Source organism: Anguilla rostrata, chromosome 12, assembly GCF_018555375.3.
Source record: "Anguilla rostrata isolate EN2019 chromosome 12, ASM1855537v3, whole genome shotgun sequence".
In the NCBI taxonomy this organism is placed as follows: Eukaryota; Metazoa; Chordata; class Actinopteri; order Anguilliformes; family Anguillidae; genus Anguilla; species Anguilla rostrata.
In genome coordinates, this window is record NC_057944.1 from 6377399 (window position 1) to 6404697 (window position 27299).

A 27299-nucleotide genomic window follows, 5' to 3' on the forward strand; every position below is an offset into this window, starting at 1 on the left:
ATACGTTTAATTATTAAAGTTCCACGGCATTAATCCACCGATGAATTTCTGGCACGGGCATGGCCACTCAGAGATTGTTATTGTTTTATATTTGCCTAGCAGGCGGCCTTATCCATGAAATTATTCATAGGCCTGAAGATTAAATTAACATTTTGTCCTGAACTTCGACTTAGAATGAAATCAAAGTTGATTTTTTCCTTCACAGTTCGGTGAGTTAATTTTGCTGATCGATGAATCCACTGAACTGTGTGGAGAAAAAAATAACCAAGTTATTTTTAAGGAGGGATTTTGAACTGAATCCAGGCCACAATTTATTCAGTCCGAGGACCTCCCCCAAACTTGCAACCCTGTGATCGAAAGCCAAGAGCCCTTGGTTAGTATATCACGCTGTTGCCAAGTGCTTCATCTGCCACACAGGAAATGATGTGTTGTAATAGGTGCATCTCAGGTAACTGTACGTTATGAGACAGCTGTTACCAGGCAATGTCGGCTGTTAGTGGTCAATGACAGCTGTTTGCAGCCTACAAGAGTCACTATAGGATAATAACAGTCGTTAGCATACAGTGATGGTGACTCACTTATCCAGCACAGCAGGGATTAGCCACTTTTTTGATTAGCCAAAGACTGCTACAGTTCATTGCCGCGCACATGGTCATAACATGTCTGGAAACTCTGCCTCATCTTGCCTTAATTTTTGCCTTCGCAACTATGGCAGGAAGTGAAAGGTCATCAAATGCATCCAATGGATTTCGTCTCTCGCAAATCAGTCCCTAAAACGGGTTCCGCAGCAGTACTGCAAACCATCGACCATGTCATTCTCTTGAGACACGTTTTTGAGAAAAATGGACATTCTGGGCACTCGGTCACACTAAACATTCCTCCTTAAATTTTACTAAAGGAGACTACTGGGTGGCCTCTCATGTTTAGGCACAGTTTCAGTGAACAGGCTCCACAGTCGGGTATCGAATCTGTGCCAACGAGGCCTGTCCGTTATCTCATAAAATCATATTCAAATGCACTGAATGATCAAAATTCAAATAGATTTGAATCCTAATCATTATTTGGGCTTGTTTATAAATTGAATTTAGGCAACGTAGGCCTAGAGCGCCGCACCAGTATCATAGGCAAATCATGAGGCATAATTCTGAACTTGTGTTATGTCAACAATTTTATTGCTTGATAAAGAGCTTGAATTTATATTTTGTCCAAAAGACATTGTCTGGCTTAGTCGGTGAGCTGTCTTGTAGTTTCATGTCTTAGCAGCAGTTGAGTTTGATTGGAGCTAGGCTATGGGGCTATGCGTGTGAAATCAATGGGAAAGAGACTGGAAGATTGACGGGTGCTAACTGTTGCTTAGATGTTTCCTTTTTCATGAACTGGTCACACATAAAAGACCAGCGAGTGTCTAGTATTGGTTTTAGCCTTTGTTTTCATCCGTGGAGACTGCATTTAGAGTCAGAAGGCATACACCATGAAGACCAGAGAAGACTATCCTGTACGCTGAGAGAACATAAGAATTCATTAAGGACAGCACAGTGTTATGACCCCGGTGCATAACAAAGGAGTCAGTGTCATATAATGTGTAAAGAACTGGACTTGTAACCTAAAGGTCGCAGGTTCGACTCTGCAATAGGACACTGCCGTTGTACCCGTTGTACCCTTGAGCAATTGCTTCAGTATATATCCAGCTGTATATATGGGTGCAATGTAAACGCTTTGTAGAAAGTTGTGTAAGTCACTCTGGATAAGGTCGTTTGCTAAATGCTTGTAATGTAATGTAATGAGTCAAATACAAAATGGGATTGATTACAAATGGGTTTATTGAGGTATCAAAATGCAGAGAGTAAAGAAGAAAGTGCTGGTTGATGGGACACTGTTCTTCCAGTGTCCTCCTGGTAGAGAGAGACAACCAGACTGGTGCAGGACAGGCTCTTTTATAGAGCCTCCACCAGGTTTTTTTTTTTTTTAGGAGCAATCACAGCTGATTGGCCACAACCACGTAAACACACCTGAAACTATGCAGATGCCGTTGGACAAGTCTGTCCAGGACACAACACCAGGAGCTTGGAATATCAAGCACAGCAGTTCTGAAAGCATTGATTTGAACTACTCGTGAGGAGGCAGTTTGGCATTCCTCATGGACAGCTTGAAGTCTCAAAGTTTGTTTTTTTTTTCATTTTTGTTTGGGCTTTGCTTTGTTTTTATGTTTTCTGTGGCAGCCCCCCACCTGGCATTGCAGCTGGGGGCTCCACTGGGATTTTCTGGTTTCCTTTTGTCTTCTTTACGTTGGCCTGGTTTCTGTTGTGCATCTGTGGTGTTGGATGAATGACAATGAATGTGGTGCGCGAGTTCAAGGAGTAAGTTTGGGGGCGCCAAGGGGAGTGTAAGGTGGGGGGGGGGGGTTGTGTATAGTGCATGTGGATGTGTGGGGAGGTCAGCTAAACGGTCTGAGAATTGTAATCTTTACCTTATATAATGCTTGTTTTTAGAATTGGGAATAAAGCATTGTGTTCTTTTACTCAAGCATTGGTGTGATGTTAGGAGAATTGGTGGAATACCTCTGGGGTTCAGGGTGGGGGGATGGGTAATGGGGGAGAACCTAAGGGTGGTGGGTTTGTGTGGAGGAGCTCAGCTCATGATCCCTGTGCTTCCAGTCCTTGTAATACTCCCATTTTCCTGTAAAGGAAACCCGCCAAACTGATGTTATGTTCCAGATCTAACCGCAATTAATGATGTTGTGGGCCCTTATCAGGTTGTACCGAGTCCAGTTACTATTCTGGCAAGTATTCCACATTCTGCTAAGTGGTTTTGGGTGATTTATGTGTGCTGTGCTTTCTTTCTCTGTACCAATTTATAAAGATGATCAGTACTTGTTAGCATTTACATTGGACGTACAGTGGCTCACATGGACTGTACTTCCTCAGGGATACTGTGAAAGCCCCTCTCTATTCTGTGCAGGGATACTGTGAAAGCCCCTCTCTATTCTGTGCAGCTTCTGTGTGTGCTGATCTACCAGACCCGACCCTCACAGAAGGATCAGCCCTGATTTTATATGAGGATGACATATAAGCGGCCTCGGAATCTAAAGAAGCAGCAGCAGCAGATTTGACTACAGTTTTCACAGCATTAGCCGCCAAAGGCCACAAGGCCTCCGAAAAGAAATAGCAGGCCATGAAAAAAGGTTCTCTGTCTAGGCCACACTATTTCACACAGCAAACTCAGCCTCACACAGGATTGTCTTGAAACCAAACGGGGCGAACCAATTACCTACTAAGAAAGTTCCTTGGCGTAGCTGGGTTCTGTGAACAGTGGATTCCTGATTATTCGGGACAGGGGCGACATAGCTCAGGAGATAAGAGCAGTTGTCTGGCAGTCGGAGAGTTGCCGGTTCGATCCCCTGCCCTGGGCATGTCGAAGTCTCCCTGAGCAAGACACCTAACCCCTAATTGCTCCCAATGAGTTGATTGGTACCTTGCATGGCAGCCTTTCACCATTGGTGTGTGAGTGTGTGTGTGTGAAGGGGTGAATGAGAGGCATCAATTGTAAAGCACTTTGGATAAACGCGCTATATAAATGCAGTCCATTTACCATTCAATGCTCCTCTGGAGGTACCCACAAAATCTGCTGTCCCTGAACATTCATGTTCCTCTGAGACTGAGCAAGTCATATTCATCTCTCTAAAAAGGCCCTTCTCTCTGCACTAGCTATGGGCCTGGCAGATTATGAAAAGCCATTTTTCACTGTACTGTCAGGAGAGAATTGTTTTTTCACGGTCCTGTCCTCAAGCAAGAACACAGCGGGCATCTGCGCACTTTAGCCTATTTCAGTCGCAAATTGAACCTTGCGGCAGTGGCGGCGGCTTGCACGGACAGCTACTGCTTCTGCAGTCAACATTTCTCTTGTCACGGTACATCCACTGACTCTCATGACCCCTCATTCTTCTGAAAGCCTGAGTACCAAAAATAGAACCCAGGTTATCACGTTTTCTCACGTCACACTAGGAAGTAATGTTAATGGCGAAAGGCACAGTCATTTCGCATTGTCTCGCTCCCAGTCCAACCCCGATTCCAAGAATGTTGTTGTACTTGAAACCGAGGCCTGATTTGGTTGGTGTACACAACCCTGACCTGCTGCACAGTTGGATGTTCCTCGGTGGAGGGAGGGGTCGGATGAGCAGGACGTGCAGGGCGTTCAGACACCGACAGCCTTAGCTGTAGCTGCTCCCCTTCCACCTGGAACCTTAATCGCACTCACTGCAGCATGTAAATTACCTGAGGAAAAAACATGCACCATATGTACTGGGTCCAAATATGGGTGGGGCAAGGTACATGATTTTGGAGCACTTTTATCACACAAGAGTCAACGCTGTTACGTGCCGTGCCTGAAAACTCACTGGACAGTGCTTCACCTCGCAGCAGGACAATGGCAGGTGTCTAGTTCTGTTTATTGCCTTTGAGATACAGACGGTATAATTTGATCTGGCAAACTTGCTCGTAGTCCAAATTGTGATCAAATGGCCTGCTCTCTGTTTTGACCTGACCTCAGAATGTGGTCTGTTTCTCTCCCTCTTCCCTCGACGGGCATAAAAAGTAATGTCTAGGGAACTAAAAGGCATGCTGAAGGTCTTACCTCTGTATACAAACGTAGGGTGTCCTGGTGTCTCCATTAAAGCTTTATTACTTTCTGAAGAAGCACAGCATAATCGGAACCATTGAGGATCAGAGACCCAACGTGCCCACAGAAGCCACTAGAATCCTTTTTGATTTTAAGTTTGAATGCAATCTGTAACATATAATTGAATAATTGTGTTAATGTCTATATACAGTAGATAAAGGCTGTAAGGCCTGCCAGCTTTAGAAGCAGTAAGAGTTTCAATCAAAAACCAACATGGTGCGATTTGGTCTTGGAGATTACTACTGGCTGGATTTAACAATATATTATTCATGTTTGGTCTTGTTATGAAGAGGCTAAAACCATAAATAGTTTGATAATACAATAGCGCTTAGCCCTGCTTCCGACAACATAAGACAACTTTAATAAGTTAATTTGTCAGCTTTTAGATATTGCCAGTGTACTCAAAGTACAGTCAGATCCATAAGTATTTGGACAGTGACACAATTTTCATCATTTTGGCTCTGTACGCCACCACAATGGATTTGAAATGAAACAATCAAGATGTGATTTAAGTGTAGACTTTCAGCTTTAATTTAAGGGTTTTGTCAAAAATATTGTATGAACAATGTCGGAATTACAACCATTTTTATACATTTATACACTGAAGTCTTGAACCCATAGACAACACCAGACGCTGGGTTTCTTCCCTGGTGATGCTCTGCCAGACCTCTACTGCAGCTGTCTTCAGTTCCTGCTTGTTCTTGGGGCGTTTTGCCTTCAGTTTTGCCTTCAGCAAGTGAAATGTATGCTCAATTGGATTCAGGTCAGGTGATTGACTTGGCTATTGCAGAACATTCCACTTCTTTGCCTTAAAAAAGTCTTGGGTTGCTTTCGCAGTATGCTTTGGGTCATTGTCCATCAGCACTGTGAGGCGCCATCCAATGAGTTTTGAAGCATTTGGCTGAAAATTAGCAGATAATATAGCCCTATAGGCTTCAGAATTCATCCTACCGCTTTTGTCAGCAGTCACATCATCAATAAATACAAGGGAACCAGTTCCAGTGGCAGCTATACATGCCCATGCCATTACATTACCTCCACCACGCTTCACAGATGAGGTGGTATTTTTGGATAATGAGCAGTTCCTTCCCTTCTCCATACTCTTCTCTTTCCATCATTCTGGTACAAATTGACCTTTGTCTTATTTGTCCATAGGATGTTGTTCCAGAACTGTACAGGCTTTTTTAGATGTTTTTTGGCAAACTCTAATCTGGTCTTCCTGTTTTTGAGGCTTACCAATGGTTTACATCTTGTGGTAAACCCTCTGTATTTACTCTGGTGAAGTCTTCTCTTGATTGTTGACTTTGACACAGATACGCCTACCTTCTGGAGGGTGTTCTTGATCTGGCCAACTGTTATGAAGGGTTTTTTCTTCACCAGGGAAAGTATTCTTCTGTCATCCACAATAGTTGTTTTCTGTGGTCTTCTGGGCCTTTTGGTGTTCCTGAGCTCACCAGTGCGTTCTTTCTTTTTAAGAATGTACCAAATAGTTGATTTGGCCACACCTAATGTTTTTGCTATCTCTTTGATGGGTTTTTTGTATTTTTTGGTCCCTTAAAAAGGGGGGACCACATAAAAAGTGCTGTAATTCCTACACTGTTCACCCGATTTGGATGTAAATCAAATTAAAGCTGAAGGTCTGCACTTTGAGCTCATATTCATTATTTAATTTCAACTCCAATATGCTGTGGTAGAGAGCTAAAATAACAATAACTTTGTCAATGTCCAAATATTTATGGACCTGACTGTATATAACTCTTTCAATAGGTGCATTATTAACTGTGCTGAAAGGGACTTATTCTTTAACTCTTCTAAAATGTATGACTATTTCCTTTGTTTTGCTCGCATTAAGCCTGAGGTAGTTGTCTGAACGGCAGCTGGTAGAATACCCGACCCCCTTCTCAAATGCAACCTCAGTCTTCTTCTTTTTCTTTTTTCCGTTGTTCCCGTTAGGGGTTGCCACTGTGGATCAGATCCGCATATTTGATTTGGCATATGTTTTACACTGGATGCCCTTCCTGACGCAACCCTCCCCATTTATCCGGGACTTGGGACCGGCACTAGGAATGCACTGGCTTGCGCATCCCCAGTGGCTGGGTTTCCAATGCAACCCCAGTAATGTGGAATATTTGTATGCGTTTGCTGAATTATGCACTTGCGCACTTTAAAAAAAAAAAAAAAAAACCTGAGCAACCTGTCAGTCATCTGTTAACTTCCTTGTGCACAGCTGAAAATGGGGGACTCAACACAAAAACTGCTGTTTCTGAAAAACTTTAAACCATGAAATAAAAGCTGAATGTCTATACTCATGTTCAACTTTTGACCACAAATCCAAATGCCTTATATATATATATAGATATATATATATATATATATATATAGTATATAGCAAAAATACATTTTACCATTCTTATACTTTTGGAGGTAACTGTAGGCAACACAGGTGAAGTACCTTGCTAAAAAGTACATCAGCAATGTTCTACCTGAAAACTTGCAGGTTATGAGTCCAGTTAATTAGTTCCACTTTAGGTTATGAGACACCTTCACCAGTGCAGATTTTACCAGTTCACCTTCAGGTTATGAGACCAGTTCCCTAAGCATTATGCTACACTGCCGCCTGCTTGAAATGGCTTTACTTTACTTTACTTTTTTTCTCTACCTGCACAAGCTGTGAAATAACAATACCAGGAGGTGCTCTAATGGCGCCAAAGGTGTGCAGGAGAGTTTTGTGGAGTCAGGAAGTCAGGAGGTCAGGAGCGGTGTCGCAGGGAGCGGCGGAGCAGCTGAGGAGAGACGCGTCCGCATCGGCGGGTCATCACCTCACTGCGCCGCGCGTATCCGTGGAAACAGATCTGCCCGCGGAGCGCTTCGCAGCCGGCGTGACTGATGACCGTCTCACGGCCAGAGCAGAGCTCATACGTTCGGCTTTCTGAGAAAATCAAGCACTTCTGTCCTCGTGTTCCTTTTCACCCTTTATTTTGTTGTTTGTGTTTCTGCATGACATTTCTCAATAAATAAGTCAAATCAATTAAAAGTTTATACATCGTGTATGCTTCTTGTGTTTGTGTGTTCGGTCTTAAAACTTTTACGTAGTGCAGCTAAAGCAGGATATTTTCTTATAGAAGAGATTTAAAGAAGTTTATGTTGACATGGTTTTTTGTGTGATTTTTTTTTTTTTCAACATAACAAAAAATACACTTCAGCTCCAAAGCTATTTGTACAGCAATGTCATGTGTCCAAGGGTCATATATGTGCAGATTACCTGAGTTTTTAAAATTATGTTTACTTTTATTTTTGGTTATAGTCAGGTCAGGACTTGATGAGCCACCTTGATGAAAATGACAACAAATGGCTGTATAAAGTAAAACAGATAATTGAAATTATTCAGGTCAACTTTATATATATAGCACGTTTTAAAACAACTGATCTTGACCAAAGTGCCACACAACTTCACTAAATGAAATAGATGCAAGGGATAACAAAACATTACACAAACACAAGAGGATCTCAACTGGGTTTAAAGGCCAATGAGAAAAGATGGCTTTTCAGCCGAAATTTAAAAGTGCCAATAGAGGGAACAGACCAACTGTAGCATAAAGAGGTAAACAACTGAAAAATCTAAATAAGGAAAGTGGCCCGAAGTGGCCAGAGATAGCAAGTACTCAGATGTGAGTGCTCACAAGTGCTTGTGTTTGGAGGGCGGGGTCTCGGAGGGAGAGCCAATGGAAGCCAATGGTGGAATGTTTGTTTTTTTTCAAAATCTAATTTATATACTGCAACTATAAGGTCTAAAAGTCAGCAAATTCTTGAATAATGCCTTTGTTTAATTTAGGTGGTCTATACACCACAGCACAGGGCATTGGGTTAGACAGTTCCACCGGAATTAGCTGCACCTCGAAACTGGAGTATTCATTGATGGTCAATAGACAGCACCAGAAATGGTTTTAAGTACAGGATAGCCACCCAAACCACAGGATACAAAAGAAATCAGTCACGATAAACGTCTTCTTAGATCGAGATAGCCAATGTACTATCAAATCAAGAACAGGTGGTTGTTTGCTTACAAGTATCATGCAATGAATACAAGAAATACATAAACATTTAAATATACCACTAAGGAGTGCTTGGGCAATAATCACAAACATCTGGAACAGTTGCAAACATGCCAGGGAAGACACAAGTGGATGTTGCCCATACACACAATGAGGAAAACTTTATTTATTATGATTTTATGTATGTCCCCTTTATTTAGATGTTGTCATGTTTTTATATACAAGCAACCAACACCAGGAGCCCATGGCAAATATATTTGAAAGGAAAATAGACTGAGAGCAGAATTATAGAGGCTACACTGCAACATTGCAAACCTCTCATCTGCAGCAAGAATCGAAAGCATAATGCCATAAAAAAATATAAAAATATTGTTGAGGCAGAATAGTTCTGAAACAAAGTTTTATGGACAGATGAGGCCAAAAAATTAATTTAAAAAACCTTTACCAATGCGATGGAAAGCTGAAAGTGTTGAGAAAGGAACGAACAGCCCATGATCCAAAGAATACCATCTGATCTGTGAAGTATGGAGGAGGTAGTGTCATGGCTTGGGCATGTATGGCTGCTTCTGGAACAGGCTCACTCATCTTCATTAATGATGTAAATGGGCATATGATAAGATATCCACAGTAAATGAACTTCATATTTGGCATGAATATGGCCTGGGTGTTGCATTTCCCCAGTCTGGTGAAAGTGTGGTCCAATTATGGAAAAGTACAGGTATAGGACTCCCAAAGATAGTACTGTCATATACATTCCTATATGCAGTTATAATGACCTTTTGTCATCATATCCCCAAGACTGTTCACTATTTAATATACATACAGTCTGGACCTTTGCCATCAGAAATCCACAGAAACTGTGGAATAATTATAGCTAAATCTCATGTAATCGGCTATGCTCTCAACCTTTGTTTTTGTCATATATCCAATATACAGTTATAATATACTTGAGACTGGTTTAAAAATTTAGTGTATGTGTGGGCTAATTGGTCAGTCTTGCAATCTCATTTATAAGATGTAGCAGTACATTAAAATATATCTATCCTGCTAGAGTATTTAATTTTCGCAATACTAGGTAAAAAGGATATGATCCGCCGTTTTAGCGCGAAATCGCTCTTTTTGTATCTTCTGACGTTGCTGCGCTTACCGGACTACCACTATTTACAGTGTAGCTGCACACACGAATTTGACGAACGGGGTAGTTTGACCGAGCTTTTCAAAAGAGCGGATACTTTGACCGGAATACAAACCACAGGTGTGCCAATAACTGTGAAACAAATGTATTTTTTCATTTTTAAAATGAAAATATTTATTTTGATGCCATTGAATCATAAACAAAATACAATAATTTCCACGTCGGGACATTACAGTATATCTCTGTAGTTGCCTTTTACAATCATTTTGAGCATCCCAATACCAATGCATAATGAAAGTAGTAGCGGCAAGATATAAAAAGGGTTTATCAGTGAAATAATGTTAGTGTTAATGTACAGCCTCTGGAAAAATCGTCAAACCGATTTAGTCAGGCTACTTGAAGTCTATTTCTTAATCTATTTAGCCTTAAACCACGAACCTGCGAATGACGGCCTTTGTAAAGCCGGCTTGTCGTCAGAAGCTTCTATAGGCAATCTGACAGCCTACCTTCATCGCACGCAAAAAAATTAAGTAAATAAATAAATACAATAAAACTGTCCGCCCAGTCAGTGAACTACCCCTTTAACAGGCAGTTTAAAACAACCATGTGATCACACGCTTATGAGCACTTCGGTCGACTTCCTCATTGTTCAAAACAAGTCATAGGACTTCAACATGTATACACTGCTCGCGCTGTTCTTATTTTGTGTTGCTGTCAGTTTGAACTCCGCTGGTAAGTGTTTTAAATAATTTGGGGATTTTGCAGAACGTTCTCCGTTATCCAACTAGATCAAAATAGATTACAGTTTAAACCTTACATTATCTTGATGTAATTTGAATGTATTAGAATGGTCACTTAACAGCTCAGCTGTCAAACGAGAGCATCTATATCTTGCTAGTTGTCCAACGACTAGTAACTTATGGTTAACATTAAAGTTACTTATGTTCTGACTGACCGGTAGCTAGCCGACAAAACTCATGGCTTCTTCTAGATAATGGAATTTTTTAGCCATAGGCTTGCACATGTTTGAGATGCTAAAGTCAGTGCTGAGTTTCATTAAAGTTGAAGGTCCTCTTCCTCGCTTGTTTCACCTGCTGAGCAGGTTTGATTGACTATAAGGGGTGTCCAATCTTATCCGAAAGGGTCGGTGTTTTAGTCCAGCACGAAGACACCTTTCTATTTCGGTGCAGGGGAGCTGTAGTCTAGTACGAAGGAAGATTAACATGATGCGCAGGGTTTCTTTGAGTTACCTGGCGTCACAAAACATCCGCAATCAGGCTTAACCGGTATCACGAAGGTGGCTGTCAACGTGATACAGTACGAACACGGGCTTTAACCGCTTCGAGCAGATGCCAAATCCTCATCCATTTACTGGGTGTTTTAGAAGGCTTTATAACTCCAGATGTGAGCATCCAGACTTGGAACATGGTTTAAGTAAGCCATTTACTAAATGTTGTACCATTTACAACTAATTTAGATTATTTTCATAATTTAGGTCGAAATTAAGTGCCACAAATGCAATTATCTTGAGGGGAAATGCAAAAACGAATTTGCTCTTCAGTTTGAAATGAAATTTAAGTGCGCTGAGGGTGGTATGCAGAACTACTAAAGAAAAAGCAGTGTACCCTGATGTGCCTAAATGTTTCCAAATACAGTATATCCAAAATGTCTAAATTGAGCATTGCTGTAAATCATAACATTATCATACATTTCACTATAAATTAACAGTTTTGGCTCATGAAACTCACTTTTGCATAATTTCATATCATTTTCATATCTTTTCATCAACATGGTGGTCTTAGATACACTGCATGGCCAAAACTACATGGACACCCGTTCTAATCAGTAGAATGGGTCATACTGAAGAGCTCAGTGACTTTCAATGTAGCAGTATCTCAGTGACTACAACGTAGCCACCTTTCCAACAAGTCTGTTAATCAAATTTCTGCCCTGCTAGAGCTGCCCCAGTCAACTGTAAGTGCTGCTATTGTGAAGTGGAAATGTCTAGGAGTAGCAACAGCTCAGCCATGAAGCAATAGGCCACACAAGCTCACAGAACGGGGCCGCCAAGTGCTGAAGTGCGTAGCGTGTAAACATCTCGGTTGCTCCACTCACTACAGAGTTCCAGACTGCCTCTGGAAGCAACATCAGGACACGCACTGTTTGTCGGAGCTTCATGAAATGCGTTGATGGTTCCATGGTTGAGCAGCTGCACACAAGCCTAAGGTCACCATGTGCAATGCAGTGTTGGGCTGGAGTGGTGTAAAGCCACCGCCGTGGAGCAGTGGAAATGCATTTTCTGGAGTGATGAATCACGCTTCATTATCTGGCAGTCTGACGGATGAATCTGGGTTTAGCAAATGCTAGGAGAACACTACCGGCCCGAATGCATAGTGCCAACTGTAATGTTTTGTGGAGGAGGAATAATTGTCTGGGGATGTGTTTCACGATTTGGGCTTGGCCCCTTAGTTCCAGTGAAGGGAAATCTTAGTGCTACAGCATACAATGACATTCTAGAGAATTGTGGGCTTACAAATTTGTGGCCACATCCCATGGAGATACCCAACATTATGTACAATATGATTACAATAAAATATTCCACTATCAGAAAAGTGTTGCCGATGTTCTACGTTCACAGTAAATCGGTGCAAACATCACATGACTGAGCGCTTTCACTACAGTATGGGAAATCCCCATATTAGAGAATAGCAAACCTCTTGAAACACACAAATTTCCTCAAAGGGTAGTTTTAAAGCTTTTATGTTTTAATCTGATCATAATCCAAGGGTATCCATCTGCTGCCTGCAAAACTATTCAATTCAATTTTATTTGGATAGTGCTTTTTACAACAGAACTGTCACAAAGACACTTTAAAGAGTAGCAAACAAAGACTACAAACCACTCCCACTACAAGACACAGCAACTGCAAGGTGTGCCCACTCGACTGAAACGTCACAACTTATTGGTCAGTTTTAATGCAAACTTCAATGGTGTTAATCCAATCACTGTTTAGTTGGAGTTCTCTTACAGCTGTTTCGTATTTTGCTATTTTATTTCCGGAACAGACAGTGCTGCAGACAGCCAGAGCTTGATTAACCAGCTTGTCCAGGATTTGGAATGTCAAAAAGCGGAATGCATGAGTGCTGCTGTAAGCAAAGTGAAATAGACTCGTTTGGGTTCTGTCAGCTGATCAGCCAGTGACCCTGTGTCATTTGGCCTCCATGGTCCCGCATATGGAAGGGAGCAAAATGAGGAACCTACGTCCTGAATGTATGACCCCACTTGCCCTATTCTACATGTTTCACACAGCAATTCCATCCAAGTAGTAGGCTATGCATAGTTCTTTGAGTTTGAGGGGTCACTGCAGCACCCGCTTTTAGCATATGCTCACCTAATTCTTTACAGTGGTTATTCATTAGCAGCAGCACATATGTACCAAATTTCAAAATGATTGGACCACAATACGACTGTTTAATGAGTGGTGAAATTTGATTGGCTGATAATGGCTTTTTTTATCTGTTAGTTTGTTCATGCAACATGTATCCCTAGTGTTGACCAAGAAACAACATGCAGAATCTCAGGTTATTTACTCAGTTTGATTTAGGAGTTATGGGAGATCAGATTGTTCTAATGTGCTTTTAGCTAAGGTGCATAAGGACATATTTTACTGCTTATGTAATCAAGTCAAGTTTCATGCTGAACACAGAAAGTTAGGATGATTTAACATCAGCGATCCACACACCCTGTTTAGCTGAAACATGTGAGCAATTTTAAGCATGTTCTAGCCCAGTGTTTCCCAACCGGTGTGCTACGGCACTCTGGTGTGCCAACAGGCAAGGTCAGGTGTGCCGTGTGAAAAATCCTTTTTTTTTAAATTTTGAATGAATTAAAAAAAACCCTTAAATGAGCAAATCCCATTCACAAAATAATTTTTTTTAAATAAACATAATTGAAATGCATATTGCTTAATTAAAACCCTGCAAGAGCATCAAGGCCTACTGCGGACGTGTCACATCAGCTCGCTTTCAAGACCGGTGTGCCGTGAGATTCTGTAAATTTGGAAAGTGCGCCACAGAAGGAAAAAGGCTGGGAAGCGCTGTTCTAGCCCATATCTAGTTAGCCCATGTACTTAATTATGGATAGGTTCCGTAGAGTCGTCGTAAACAAAGGGTGTTCAGTCTCTTGGGAGCAGCTTGCAGAAGCGAAACCCAGTAAATGAACAGCTTGAAACCGCAGAAACCCAGTTGTGCTGAGAGGAAGGTGAAGTCACAGGGGCATACAGCATTTTTTCATGTGTTTGAGCCCACCCCATGAAATTAGCTTGAGTCTGACATCACATTGCACAAAAAAATATTTTATTCAAGAAACAACTATGAAGTTACAGACATTTGGTACCATTTATATATTTTATACCCTGCAAACAAAGAGAAATCTACATTACGAACCATTCATAATGTTTTTTGTCTTACGACAGTGTTCACTATAAAAATAGTAGGCTATGTAAAGTAATTTACATCATTAAGGATAATTAATAAACGCATGAAACATTATGTACAATATGATTACAATAAATATAATATATATAATATACACTGGCTGGCCAAAAAAAAAGTTGCACACTTTATTTCGTTGGACCGCCTTTAGCTTTGATTACGGTGTGCATTCGTCGTGGCATTGTTTCGACAACCTTATGCAACGTTTATTTCTGTCCAGAAAATTTTGAATTTTGCATTAATGTTTGGCCAAGATCTAGTATTGACGACGGGAGAGTCAAACCACTCCGTAAGGTGTTCTCCAGCCCATCCCAAAGACTTTCAATGGGGTTAAAGTCAGGACTCTGGTGGCCAATTCATGTGTAAAATTGATTCCTCATGCTCCCAGAACCACTCTTTCACAATTTGAGCCCGATGAATCTTGGCATTGTCGTCCTGGAATATGCACGTGCCGTCAGGAAAGAAAAAATCCATTGATGGGATGACCTGGTCATTCAGTACATTCAGGTACTCAGCTGACTTCATTTTATTGCCACATAACGTTGCTGAGCCTAGACCTGACCAATTGAAGCAACCCCAGATCATAACACTGAAAACAGAGGTTTGTACATTGGGCACTGTCCAAAAAAATCCAAACGGCAATTTTTTTTTTGGCCAGGCAGTGTAGTTTTCTACAGTAGCATACTGTAGCTCTGCAGGTGTATTGTCATCAAAAAGTTGCCAATTAGTGTAAGCTAACTATATAATGCTCTGCCAAAGTCAACCTTCTCTTTCATGTTTTTTGTATTTTTGTTTTTGATGCCTTTGTGTTCATTTTGGTTTCAGCCGAGTTCAGCTTTGCCTCTTATTATGGCGACCACATGGTGCTCCAGAAAGCTCCGGAACGCGCCGTGCTGTGGGGGTACGGTGCAAACGGGTCAAAGGTCATCGTCTCTTTGGAAGGAGAACAAGGGAGCCGAGCTGAACAGGCCGTGTATGTGCAAAACGGTGAGCTCCCCGTTGGAAGCTTCTGCCTCTCACAGCGCGAAACAAAGAGGAAGCCCACAGCTCATTGTTTGTTACCGCAAACCAAAGTGCATATCATGGTCATTGGAACAACTACAAAACACAGGTTCGATAAGGTACAATACTTATTTCGTACAGCTGTTTATAGCCAAGAACAGTTCAGTTCATGCAGTGAACATTATTCGGATCTAGCTTATGCCTAGTCAAACTAGTGGGAAGAACAAGCTACAATATTAGGACAAAAATACAAATTACAAAAAGTGCTGGAATCGTGACGCGTGAGCTGAAGAAGTGCATTGCCTGGCATCGCGTTCCCCCCATGTGTGGTGTCAGTTCCTGCATAATCTAAGGATTATACCACAGGCCTGTTCGCTTGATGGCTGTAGCTTTGCCCTGTGCAGGACAGGGGCCCACAATGAGCTGACCGTGTTTGAGTAGTCTCTGGTTCCTTTGGCAGGGGTATGGAGGGCAACTCTGGACCCGGTGAAGGCTGGGGGCCCCTACAACGTGACGGCCGTCCAGCAGGGTGCCGGCAAAGCCCAGGTCACCTTGACGGACGTGCTGTTCGGGGACGTGTGGCTGTGCGGGGGGCAGAGCAACATGGCCTACACGCTCTCTCAGGTAGCGCGCGCCGACAGTGGCGGCCGGCTCCGCTAAACTGTGGCCTTTATGGTAATTAAACCGGTTTTGCTAAATAAGACGCCGTTCGTTTGAATTTTTAAATGTGAACTAAGTCCTCTCTCCTGCAGGTGATCAATGCATCAGCAGAGGCGGCCTTGGCATCCAAATACCCTCAGGTGCGAATCTTCATGGCTGCCTTGGAAACAAGCAGGGAACCTCTGATGGATCTTCCCCGGGTGGAGGTACCCTGGTCTGTACCCACGGCAGGTAGAGGTGTTTCCGTGTTTGAAGGACATTTCCAAGGAGATACCGCCATTTTTAAGCTAGACTTTTCATCTTGCTGGTAGCTATTTATTTATTTATTTTTTTAAATAATGTATTAGTCTTGTGTTGTTTACGGTCACTGAGCGTTAGAAATGTTCATGCGTATTAGTAATTGGATGTCACTGGAGGTCCTCGGCATTCAGTCGTTCATTATCACTGTCGGGCAATGAGGCTGTCCTTTAAGCCCACTGCTCCTCGCAGCAGGCCAGAGTGGTAACAGAGAACTGTAGCCTGATGGGAGATTGTGTTTTGTGGAAATAAACTTGGCCGCAGCTGCAATTTGTCCGCAGGCATTTTCGGTAGGCCTCTCCCCTCAGGACCTGGAGCGTGCACACTGAGACAGTCGCATCACTGTGGAAATGAGTCAGAATGATTAGGGTGCATATTCCAGGAAATGATTCCAGCAATTTTGTTTGCTTTCGGATGAACCACACACGTAAACATGCACGCATGCTTATACAGACACACACTCACACTACATATTTGATGTACAGTGCAGACTGAAGTGAATAACATGATGTAAGTTGATTTGTAAAAGCCTGTTTAGGGGAAAGCCTAGCCTGATAGATAAGGCCTAGCCTGACAGGCGAAGGCCTTGCCTGATAGATAAGGCCTAGTCTGATGGGAAGCTGCTGAGGAAAGCCTAGCTGAGCACTAGTATGATAAGGCCTAGCCTGACAGGCAAAAGCCTTGCCTGATAGATAAGGCCTAGTCTGACAGGGGGAAACCTAGCCTGATGGGTAAGGCCTAGCCTGATAGATAAGGCCTAGTCTGATGGGGGAAGCCTAGCCTAATGCGGGAAAGCCTAGCCTGACGGGGAAGGCCAGTGAGCAGTGGCCCATGGTAACAGAATGCTGTTTGTCTGATGTCCCCCTGACAGAGCTGCTGGCAGGTCCGGCCTTCACCCACTTCTCTGCAGTCTGCTGGCTGTTTGGGCGCTACCTGTACAAGACCCTGGGGTACCCGGTGGGGCTGGTGTCGTCCTGCTGGGGGGGGACCCCCGTGGAGGCTTGGTCCTCCACCCGGGCGCTACAGAAGTGTGGCCTGGAGAAGCAGGAGAAGTTGGACATCAGGTGATGGCCCACAATGCACTGGAGCTGACCAAATGTGGCCCTCTGTGGCAAGCTTGTACTTCTTTGATACAGCACAGCCTGCACATTTTTGGACAGTGACAGAATTTTTGTTGTTTTGCCTCTGTACTCCAGAGGATTTGATATGAAACAATGAATGAGGTTGAAATGCAGACTGCTTTAATTTGAAGGCTTTTACATCCATATCAGTTGAACAGTGTACAAATTACAGCCATTTTTATACATAGCCTCCCCCCCCCATTTTATGGGACCAATATTAATTGCACAACTGGCTGAGCTGTTTTTTTGGTTAGCTGTGTGTCATTGGATCACTAACCCATGCACGTAAAAGCTAACCATAGGTCTAGAGTTGATTCTAGGTGTGGCATTTACATTTGGAGTCTATTACTGTTTCCGCTCAATATGAGGACCAAGTGTCAATGCCAATAAAGCAGGACATCATGAGGCTGAAAAATCTGAATAAATCAGATCTGAAACATTGAGTGTATCAAAATCAACTGTTCATTACATTAAGAATGCACTGTTTAGCTCAACAATAACAAACAACATGGTAGACCATGAAAGACCTTTGTAATGGATGACCAAAGAATGCCCAAAAGTTTTGAAGAAAAACCTGCTTTTCAACTGTTGAACATATCCAGACACTCTCCCGGAAGTAGGCGTAGATGTGTCAAAAATAGCCATGAAGGAAAGACCATACCAGCATAACCTCAGACAGGGTTCCCACTTGTCCTGGAAAACTTTGAAAACCTGGAAATTTATCGATCTAGTTTTCCAGTCATGGAAAACACCTGGAAAATTTACGAAATGTCCTGGAAATATTTGTGAGGCTAGGCTATAAGTCAAGCTATTAAACAGTATATTTAGAGCTGACATTGCAAATTTTTCTGTATTTTTCTCCGCTTTTCTCATTTTTATTAGCTGCTGAGATTACACGGCAGCACAAAGTTTCGAATGGTTATGGTAGTTTGGGCTACCACTGTCCGTGTTTCATGTCTGTAAGTCTAAGTTAAGGAAATTGTCCTTGAAAAGTCCTGGAAAATGATTTCCTAAAATGAGTGGGAACCCCTGTCAGAGGGTTCACTGCAAGATGCAGACCACTGCTAAGTCTCAAAAACACAATGGCCAGGTTGGAGCTTGCAAAAAAGTACATTAAAAAACTAGAGTTCTGGAACAAAGTCAGTTGGACCAATGAGGTATCACCCAATATATAAATGTAAATACCCTTAAATTAAAGCTGCCAGTCTGCACTTGAACCTCATATTCATTATTTTATTTCAAAGCCAGTGCACTGGCATACAGAGCCCAAAAATTGACGGGTTTATATTCAGAGGGATAAACCTGTCCATTTTTGGGGCATAAACAGATATCTTCTAAACGGTCACATTAACTGTGAGTGATGGGGAGGGGGGGGGGGGGACATTAAATGATCCAAATCAACAACGTGACAGAGGGAAGTGGTTGAACAGTGTGAGGGTGTGTGTGCATCAGACACGTCATACTTCTGCAAACCACCCACCGCAAATCTGACAAACATGGCTGGGAGAGAGTACCTCTAGATCTCCAGATCCATTTGGGTTTGAACCACTAATTTCTGACGGTCGAAATGAACACCTGAATATTTTTGTTTAATGATTTTCCTGATGAACCTGTTAGTAAAATGTTTTTGTTACATAATTTAGTGTTTAAATCTGTCAAATGGTAGCATATTCATTTAGCATGTGAGGGCAGTCTGCCTGTTTTTAAGCGGTGATATGTGCTCCTCTGATGTGCTGACTACGCATCTTGAGAAACCGCTTCCGCCAGCACCCACTCAGAAGTACGTCTGACGGAGGACACTGCTGCTTTGAGATGGGCCTACAAGTGTGATTAAGACGTCTCTAATTAAGAAAAACAGCGCTAATTTAAATAATGTGTTGATACTATCCCATCTCTCTCTTCCTAATTTCTTTCTACCAGAGCAGTGTTGTACTTAGTTAAACAGTATATACTGTCAACAGTAGATATTGAATGTTGATTTGACTCCATAGAGATTGTTATGATCTGATCAATATACTGTCCGCTACCTACTGTTATCAGTTTGGCTCACTTGAGCTTCTCTCATAAATGTGATTGTCACATACAAGTAACTGGCAAACTAAAGGATACCCCACCCATGGTATCCCAAAGTCCTCGATGGACTTTCGACGAAACGGGCGGCTCATAACCTAGACTGAAATTTGTCGTTTGCTTCAGATTTTCTCGTCTCTTTTGCCTTTCTTCTCAGCCCAATGCTGTGACCTCGGGTTTGAGGGGGAAGCACTTTCTACCACGGTTGCCCCCGTGTTGATGATCTTTCCCTTACACATCCATCTCTGTCACTGAAGCTCCTGCTGAACATTCCCCAAGAACCAACACTTCTTATGCCCCAAGAAACTACCCCTCTTATGCCCCAAGAACCCACCCCTCTTATCAAAGTCATTGAGATCCCTTCTAGCTATGGTAGCCAAAATAATGTGCAAATCGGCTTTGCCAACTGTGAGAATGCTGGTATGTTGTTTGTTTGATCGCACCATTGTGGAAGCAACTGCTTTCAACATAATTTGAATCCCTCTTTGATACGTGTTTCCTTGATTTTGGCAGTTTCGTGAAACTACCAGGCACACTTCCTGTTCCTCCGGAAAGTTTGTCTCGTCTTATGAACGCATGGAAAAACTCTGTTCTCTGGAATGCCATGATACACCCTCTGCTCAACATGACCATAAAGGGAGCCATATGGTATCAAGGTGAGATCGACACCCTGTGGGCGTGTTCTTGTAGAAACACCTGCAGAAACGCCCAATTTGTCACCAGTTGAATTCACGAGGCCTTTTTTAAAAAATCAAGAACTGAAAAACTGGTCATTACAATACTCACACAGCACTCAAGTACTTATGATAGTTGCAAAAGTAAAAAACAAACAAAAAAAAGTCCCAAAAGATGAAATCAAAATCTCACGTCATGCAGTTGCTAAAGAAAATCTAATTTGGGGTCCGAATTCAAGGTATTTTTGTCTTTATCACCAGTGGTGTCCAATGTGTGGTTTGGTTGGTTTGGTCTTCATTGACAATCAACAGATCTGGTCGGTTAGCCACGATCTCCCTTCTGCCGCAGGTGAGTCAAACACGGGGTACCACCTGTACAAGTACTCCTGCTCCTTCCCCACCATGATCGACGACTGGAGGGAGGCCTTCCACACGGGCTCCGGGGGCCAGACCGCCCTGGACTTCCCCTTTGGGTTCGTGCAGGTAAGCCCTGCCCCCGTCCGCTTCCGTACATTACCGCGTTCGAGCTGGACTTGCTCGCTCAGTTCTGCTCTGATGTTTAGATGCAATAATGAACTCCTGGTGTCCTGTAGGCGTACCTCCCACCTGCCTGGGGGCAAAAGAGCGGTCGCTAGTTAAAGGGAACTTCCTTCCGTTGTCGGAAAAATTGATTGTGGTTTCCCTTTCCAGAGCTGAATTCAAGAAGGCGCACGTTCTATGCTATTAATTGCTAACGCTGGGTGTTTTAATTAAGCGCAAAATGGTTTAGGTGAAATGTTTGCATTCGCCAAAAGCCTCAAGAAACAGGAAATGAAATTGATCAGCCCTAATGCTAACATCAGCCTGCTCTCCATCAGGGTGCTTTAGCACAGAGCTCTGACTGCAGCCCTTTATGTCTACTGTACTTCAAACGTTTACACTCCACAGTCGGGAGATGAAGATTCGCACCTGTTGTCTCTCCAGCGCAGTTTGCACACTAACACATTTTAAATGAAGATGAAAGCGAGTACAGACCATGGGCATGCATGCATACAGCTTGCTATATTTGTGTAATGGATAATGAAAGCATACGTACAGCTTGCTAGCTAGTCATTGGACTTGTTGAGGTCATTAATTGCTAGCTAGTATGGCAAATAGTCATAACTATGTTAACAGGGTCAGTCACGATTTGCAAAGCAACTAGGTAGCTACAGTAACTAAGGTACGAAGTTGCTGTTGCTAACTTTACAGTATGATACCTAGCTAGCATGAAAAAAAAAAAAATAGAATTAGATCGCTAGTTATCTGAAGAACTATTTATGATACTGTGAGGTGTCTCTGCTTCCCCTGGGCTAGATTTGCAGATATAGCTCCTTCAGCTGACATTTCCATTCTCTGGGCACAAGCTTTTCTGTTAACTGTTAGCTTACCTTGCCAAACATTAGCGGCGAACATAAGCTAATGTAAAAAAATAATAGAGCATGTGTTCTCCTGTGTTTAATTGTGGTTGTGAACCCTGAGCCTTTCTCATCTAATGTGGAGCCCGTGGTACTGGTTGTCCCCAGATCTCCACAAGTGCTAAGAGCTCAAAGAGTTACGCGTTCCCGATTCTGCGCTGGCAACAGTCCGCGAGGTACGGCTATGCCCCGAATCCCCGCATGAAGAACACCTTCATGGCCGTCGCCCTGGACCTGCCCGACGGGAGGTCACCTTGGGGCAGGTGAGGGATGGGAGAAACGGGACGTACGCTCGATCCGAATGGATCAAACGCAGGTTTCATGGTTGTCTCGTGTGCCCCATCCAACAGCAGTCTGAGATTCACCACCAGTCATCACCAGTCATTCACCACCATGTTCTCCATGTCACTAAAAGGGGCGTTTGAGTTTGACCCAGAGGTCGTCTGGGCACAGGGTCCTCACACAGTGGGTGTTGTGTTCCAGTATCCACCCACGCGACAAGCAGGACGTGGCCTACAGGCTGACGCTGGGGGCGCGGGCCGTGGCCTACGGCGAAAAGGGCGTGGCCTTCCAGGGCCCGTTTCCCGCCAAAGTGCTGCTGGATGGAGACAGCCTCAACGTCACCTACACTCAAGCGGTTTCCGTCACCAATTCCAGCTCTGTGTTTGAGGTGAATCTCACGCCGACGTTCAGAGTTCACGTGCGCCGTTCGCACCCATTGCTGTGAAAAAATAGCTGCGCACGACTGGTATGGTGCCAGTTGTTTTTGGTCGTGCCAAAATCCGCCCTGACAAAAGCGCCCGCGGTCTCCTCTTCCCTCCCAGGTCTGCTGCACCCAAGAAAAGAAGCCCTGCAACTCCAGCTCCACGTGGCTGCCGGCCCCCACAGTGCAGTGGGGCCGCAGCTACGTCCAGCTGTCCGTCTCCGGCTGCAAGGACGTGGTGTCGGGCCTGCGCTACGCGTGGAGGGACTGGCCCTGCGACTTCAAAGCCTGCCCGGTCTACAGCGCCGACCGGGAGCTGCCGGCCCCGCCCTTCACCGGGAACCGCTGGATGCGTCCGGACGGGCAGGACGATTGGTGAGGCGGGTGCTCAGGATGTTCATAAACGAGACGAAATGAGCCAGACAATAACACGACTCTTCAGTGAACAACAGAGACGTATCAGTGGCCTTTTTATACTTTTCATGCTGAAGCAGATCATCAATGGGGAAAAACCAACTATGTCACTTTATCAGTGCAAAATTGCACTTTAAAATAATTATATGGATATTCTTGGCTTTCTTGGCTTAAGTTGTTATTACGAATTGTGTTAGGAATCATTTGTTTATGGGTGGGTTCCTGGTTCGCGGTGAATTTAGTCTAATAATGAACTTGCTGCACAGTACCAGACCTGAGTCAAATACGCATTTGTTTTGGATTCAAATGCTTTACTGATCTTGTCTGGTGTATTTGAACCAATGAAATACTCTCAGAAAGTGCAAGCCCCGCCTTCTGATCATAATGGCAGGCTCAATTACACCAGGCAAGATCAACAGAGCACAGAAAAGTATTTTATTCCAAAACAAAAACGTATTTGACCCAGGTCTGCACAGTGCCTTGTATAGTTTCAGTGTTCTGTGAGAGACTAATGAGACTGATCTACTTGAGACATGAACTTTATTTTAATGTGGTAAGCAATTGTTTGTATTAAAATGATATCAAATGTATTTGTTTGATATGCAATAAATATGAAATACCACATTGAAAACAATAAAGTGATATTCTGATAATGCATTTGCCTTGAGTTATTACAGATTGATTACAAGAAGCATTGTAATGTGATGACAATACATTGCAGGCATTTAGTAGATGCTCTTATCCAGACAACTTTTACATAGCATTTACATTGCATCCATTTATCCATATATATATATATATATATATATATATATATATACTGCAATGCAGGTTAAGCACCTTGCTCAAGGGAACAACGGCAGTGTCCTACCTGGGAATCAAACCTGTGACCTCTTATCTAGAGCGACTTACACAGTACTACATCAAGGACAAGACAAAGCATTCCATTTACAACTACTTTTTCAGAGTCGTAGTAAAGTAAGACTCTTGAGAATAATTTCACGTTGCAAAGACATGTTCCTTCATTTCAGTCTTTTAGAGTAGTCGTGTCATAAAGGAGAAATGACAGTTGGAAAGCCTTGGCGCACTCTGCTGCTCCATCAAACTCCACAGAGCCCACAGGTTCTTTCTGAAGGTATTTACAGTACGTGACAAATAGGTATAGTGGGACAGCTGCTCCTGTGTGAAAGACTATAATAGTAAATTCCAGGGACATAGTCTACGTCGTTACTTGTACTGTCTGTGATAAACTGTACGTGGTGGAAACATGGCACACACTATTGGTACACTTTAAACAACACGCATATATAACATCCATAGATTTCATATTTAAACTGAACTTGCTCATCATTTCCAGCTGCATTCACCATAGAGCGAAGATGGATTGCGATGTTTTGGATTCGGGTGCCTGGGGGGCCTTGATGAGAAAATGGGTTGAATTGGAAAAGTACTCTGTCCTCTGGTGGTGAAAAAATATAATTATCCATGAGGTTTGAGATTGGAAACCAAATGAGAGCAATGTGTGTGGCATTTAATTAATAATGAAGAAATAAATTAATACATGTTTGTGTCTTTTTTCTGTCACTTGTGTGTATTAAATAAAATGGGTATTTTTCTCCTTGGATGTGTTTGTAAGAAAGAGATATTTGCAGATACGTGCCCCAGCTTCAACATTTCTTGGATATAACTGTAGTACTTATTGACTCTTGTTTGGGTTTCCAGCTATGAATTGGGTGCTGTGAGTATAAATAAAAATAAATTTATTTATATAATTAATTAATAATAATTATTGTTATGCATTGTGATCTATTTATGTTAGTTCTTTGAGGAATCATGCTAATAAGTATTTATTCTGTGAGACATTACTGATCCAGGCAAGTCCTGGAATACTGATCGGATTTGTATAATAAAAAATTTCACCACTGAGGGAAGGCATGTACTATATCCTCCACAGAACCAGCACACCTTTCTCACACTTCAGCTCTTCCTGTGGCCTTTAGTTTCATAATAAAGGTGTGCATCTCAACTTCAAAACTACCTCCTCCTTAATTTCATCCTTCTTCCCTCTCCTTATTCTAACCATAACCTACTCCTCCTCTCTGACCCTAACCCTAGCTCTTGCCCATCCAATCTTTTTGCATATTTTATACAAAATCTTAAAATATAAATTACAGAACTTTTCATTGCAATGGTAATATTTTCAATGAAAATGAGATAATTTTACTACATTGCAAATGCTATTGCTAACCTAGCAGCAAAGACATTTTTTGAGTTTTTTGGCAGAGCATGATTCATTGCAGAAAAAGTGAATCAAATTGTTATTCCGTCATTTTTGGTCAGAAAATCCTGAAGGTTCCAGTTACTTGCTGTTGTTCTCTGGAGCCTCTGCCTGCCTGTGTCTGGGTCCAGCAGGTGGTGCTGATTGAGAACCTGATTACTTGATTGCTGATGATGCTCACCTGTGTTCACCTGATGGCCCAAGTCAATAAAAGCCAGAAGCCTCTGCAGTTCTGCAGATTCCTTTTGACTCTGAGACTCCTTTAATGCCAAGACTCATTTTAAGACTCCTTGTGCATGTACAACATTTAAAGCTACAGGCTGCAGAGTACATTTGTTGTAAGTAACAGGTGGTTCGGCAGTTTCTTTTCTTTCTTGTTTCAATACGTTTTTAGATAGTTAGGCCAGAGTAGGGAGAGTATTTACTGGAAGTCTCACTCCTTTTGCTTTGCCCCAGTAGGGAGGGTTAGTACTGGGGTTTGTTTTAGATGAGGGGTAGCCTAGCTCTGGCCTGTCTATTGCCTGTGCCATCCTGTAAACCTAGATATGGATAATGGATGGTCCAATTTTGTTTTGTTTTTGTTTTTAAAAAAATTGAATGGAAAAAATAGACACATGGAAGAGGGGCCAGGGACCTGTGGAAAATTGTTCAAAATAAACAACAAAAAATGACCCCTTTGAGATTCCAGCTATGTGCTAAAATCAAAATATTTTCATTCAAGATCCTTGTTAGCCCCTTATAGATTGTTGGGTTGATCATTTTCCCAACACTGAAATTGGAATAAACTAGCGATATCAAAGCCAGCTATGACCAGAAGCCCATTTGAGGTTTATTTATGACTAATGAACATAGCAACACCACTCATTAAATCGTGATGTCCTGTTGGTACCCTTTCAGATGTCAGGCTGTATGTTCCAGCAGTAGGCTAATTGTCATCCTCATCGTTTTGACTAAAGCAGGTTAACTTCTCACAACGTGCGGAACGCTACATGCTATAGTAATTATTTTGCACAGCCATGATACGGATTGATGGTGATGGAACAAGGGTGTGTTTTCAGTTCAGAAACTTTTATTTTTGTACAACATCCTTTACACATTACGGTCCTTTTGTTTGACCCTAGATGCGTAAATCTGACCTCTGGGTCAGCTCTCCTAGGTTCCTTGATGGAGCTGTTTCAGGTCTAATGTGTCCGATCTCATTGGTCCTCTGATGGAGCTGTTTCGGGTCTAATGCATCAGATCTCATAGATCCTCTGATGGCGCTGTTTCAGGTCTACTGTGTCAGATCTCATAGATCCTCTGATGGAGCTGTTTCAGGTTTAATGTGATAGATCTCATAGGTCCTCTGATGGAGCTGTTTCAGGTCTAATGCATCAGATCTCATAGGTCCTCTGATGGAGCTGTTTCAGGTCTACTGTGTCAGATCTCATAGGTCCTCTGATGGAGCTGTTTCAGGTCTAATGTGTCAGATCTCATTGGTCCTCTGATGGAGCTGTTTCGGGTCTAATGCATCAGATCTCATAGATCCTCTGATGGCGCTTTTTCAGGTCTACTGTGTCAGATCTCATAGATCCTCTGATGGCGCTGTTTCAGGTCTACTGTGTCAGATCTCATAGGTCCTCTGATGGAGCTGTTTCAGGTCTAATGTGTCAGATCTCATAGGTCCTCTGATGGAGCTGGTTCAGGTCTGTGTCAGATCTTCTGATTGTGGTGTGTGTTCAGCTCTTTTCAATCACTTGTGATGATAAATCACTCCATGGTCAAATTCAGTACTCTGAAGAAAATGATTACAGGTCTGTGAGTTTCTGAGTGTTGTTGTATTTTTCAATCACTTGTGGGGGTGATAAATGACTCCATGGATTCGTCTTTGAAGAAAGATATTGCACTTCCTCTGAGGTTCAAGGACTGTGTTTTTTGGCAAAATGCAACCCTTTTTCGGGCGAAATGGTTCCCATTTTCTGTGGTTGGGAAAATGGATTCCCATCTGGCTAATTCCTCAGTTTAAAAAGTGCATGCAAGGACCATGCTAGCTTTTCTTCACTAGAACAGTTATTTCCCTGCATGTGTGCACTTTTCTTGTTTTGGCCTTGTAGGATTAATTTGTCCATTTCTACAGGCTTTTGGGTAGATATCACAATTCCACTAGGTACAAAGTAATATGCTTCGAGAATTTATTAGACACTTGAGCAAGATTTTTTAAAAAATTTGAAAAAGTCAAATGGAAAATATAAATCCCACTGGAGCTGATATTTACCAAAAAATAATGTCAGAAAAGATAACCTGGTAGCCT

At 42.5% G+C, this 27299-nt stretch overlaps 1 protein-coding gene across 1 annotated transcript; it reads left to right on the forward strand.

Annotated features, from left to right (window-relative positions):
• Positions 1-10475: 10475 nt before the first annotated feature.
• Positions 10476-23386, forward strand: LOC135237055 (sialate O-acetylesterase-like). Its single transcript, XM_064303792.1, has 11 exons — positions 10476-10496; positions 10527-10593; positions 15180-15341; positions 15817-15980; positions 16109-16247; positions 17185-17377; positions 20018-20160; positions 20528-20661; positions 21723-21877; positions 22098-22284; positions 22439-23386. Exons 1-11 carry the CDS (start codon positions 10482-10484, stop codon positions 22694-22696), a joined length of 1617 nt encoding a protein of 538 aa, XP_064159862.1. The 5' UTR covers positions 10476-10481; the 3' UTR covers positions 22697-23386.
• The last annotated feature ends 3913 nt before the right edge of the window (positions 23387-27299 follow it).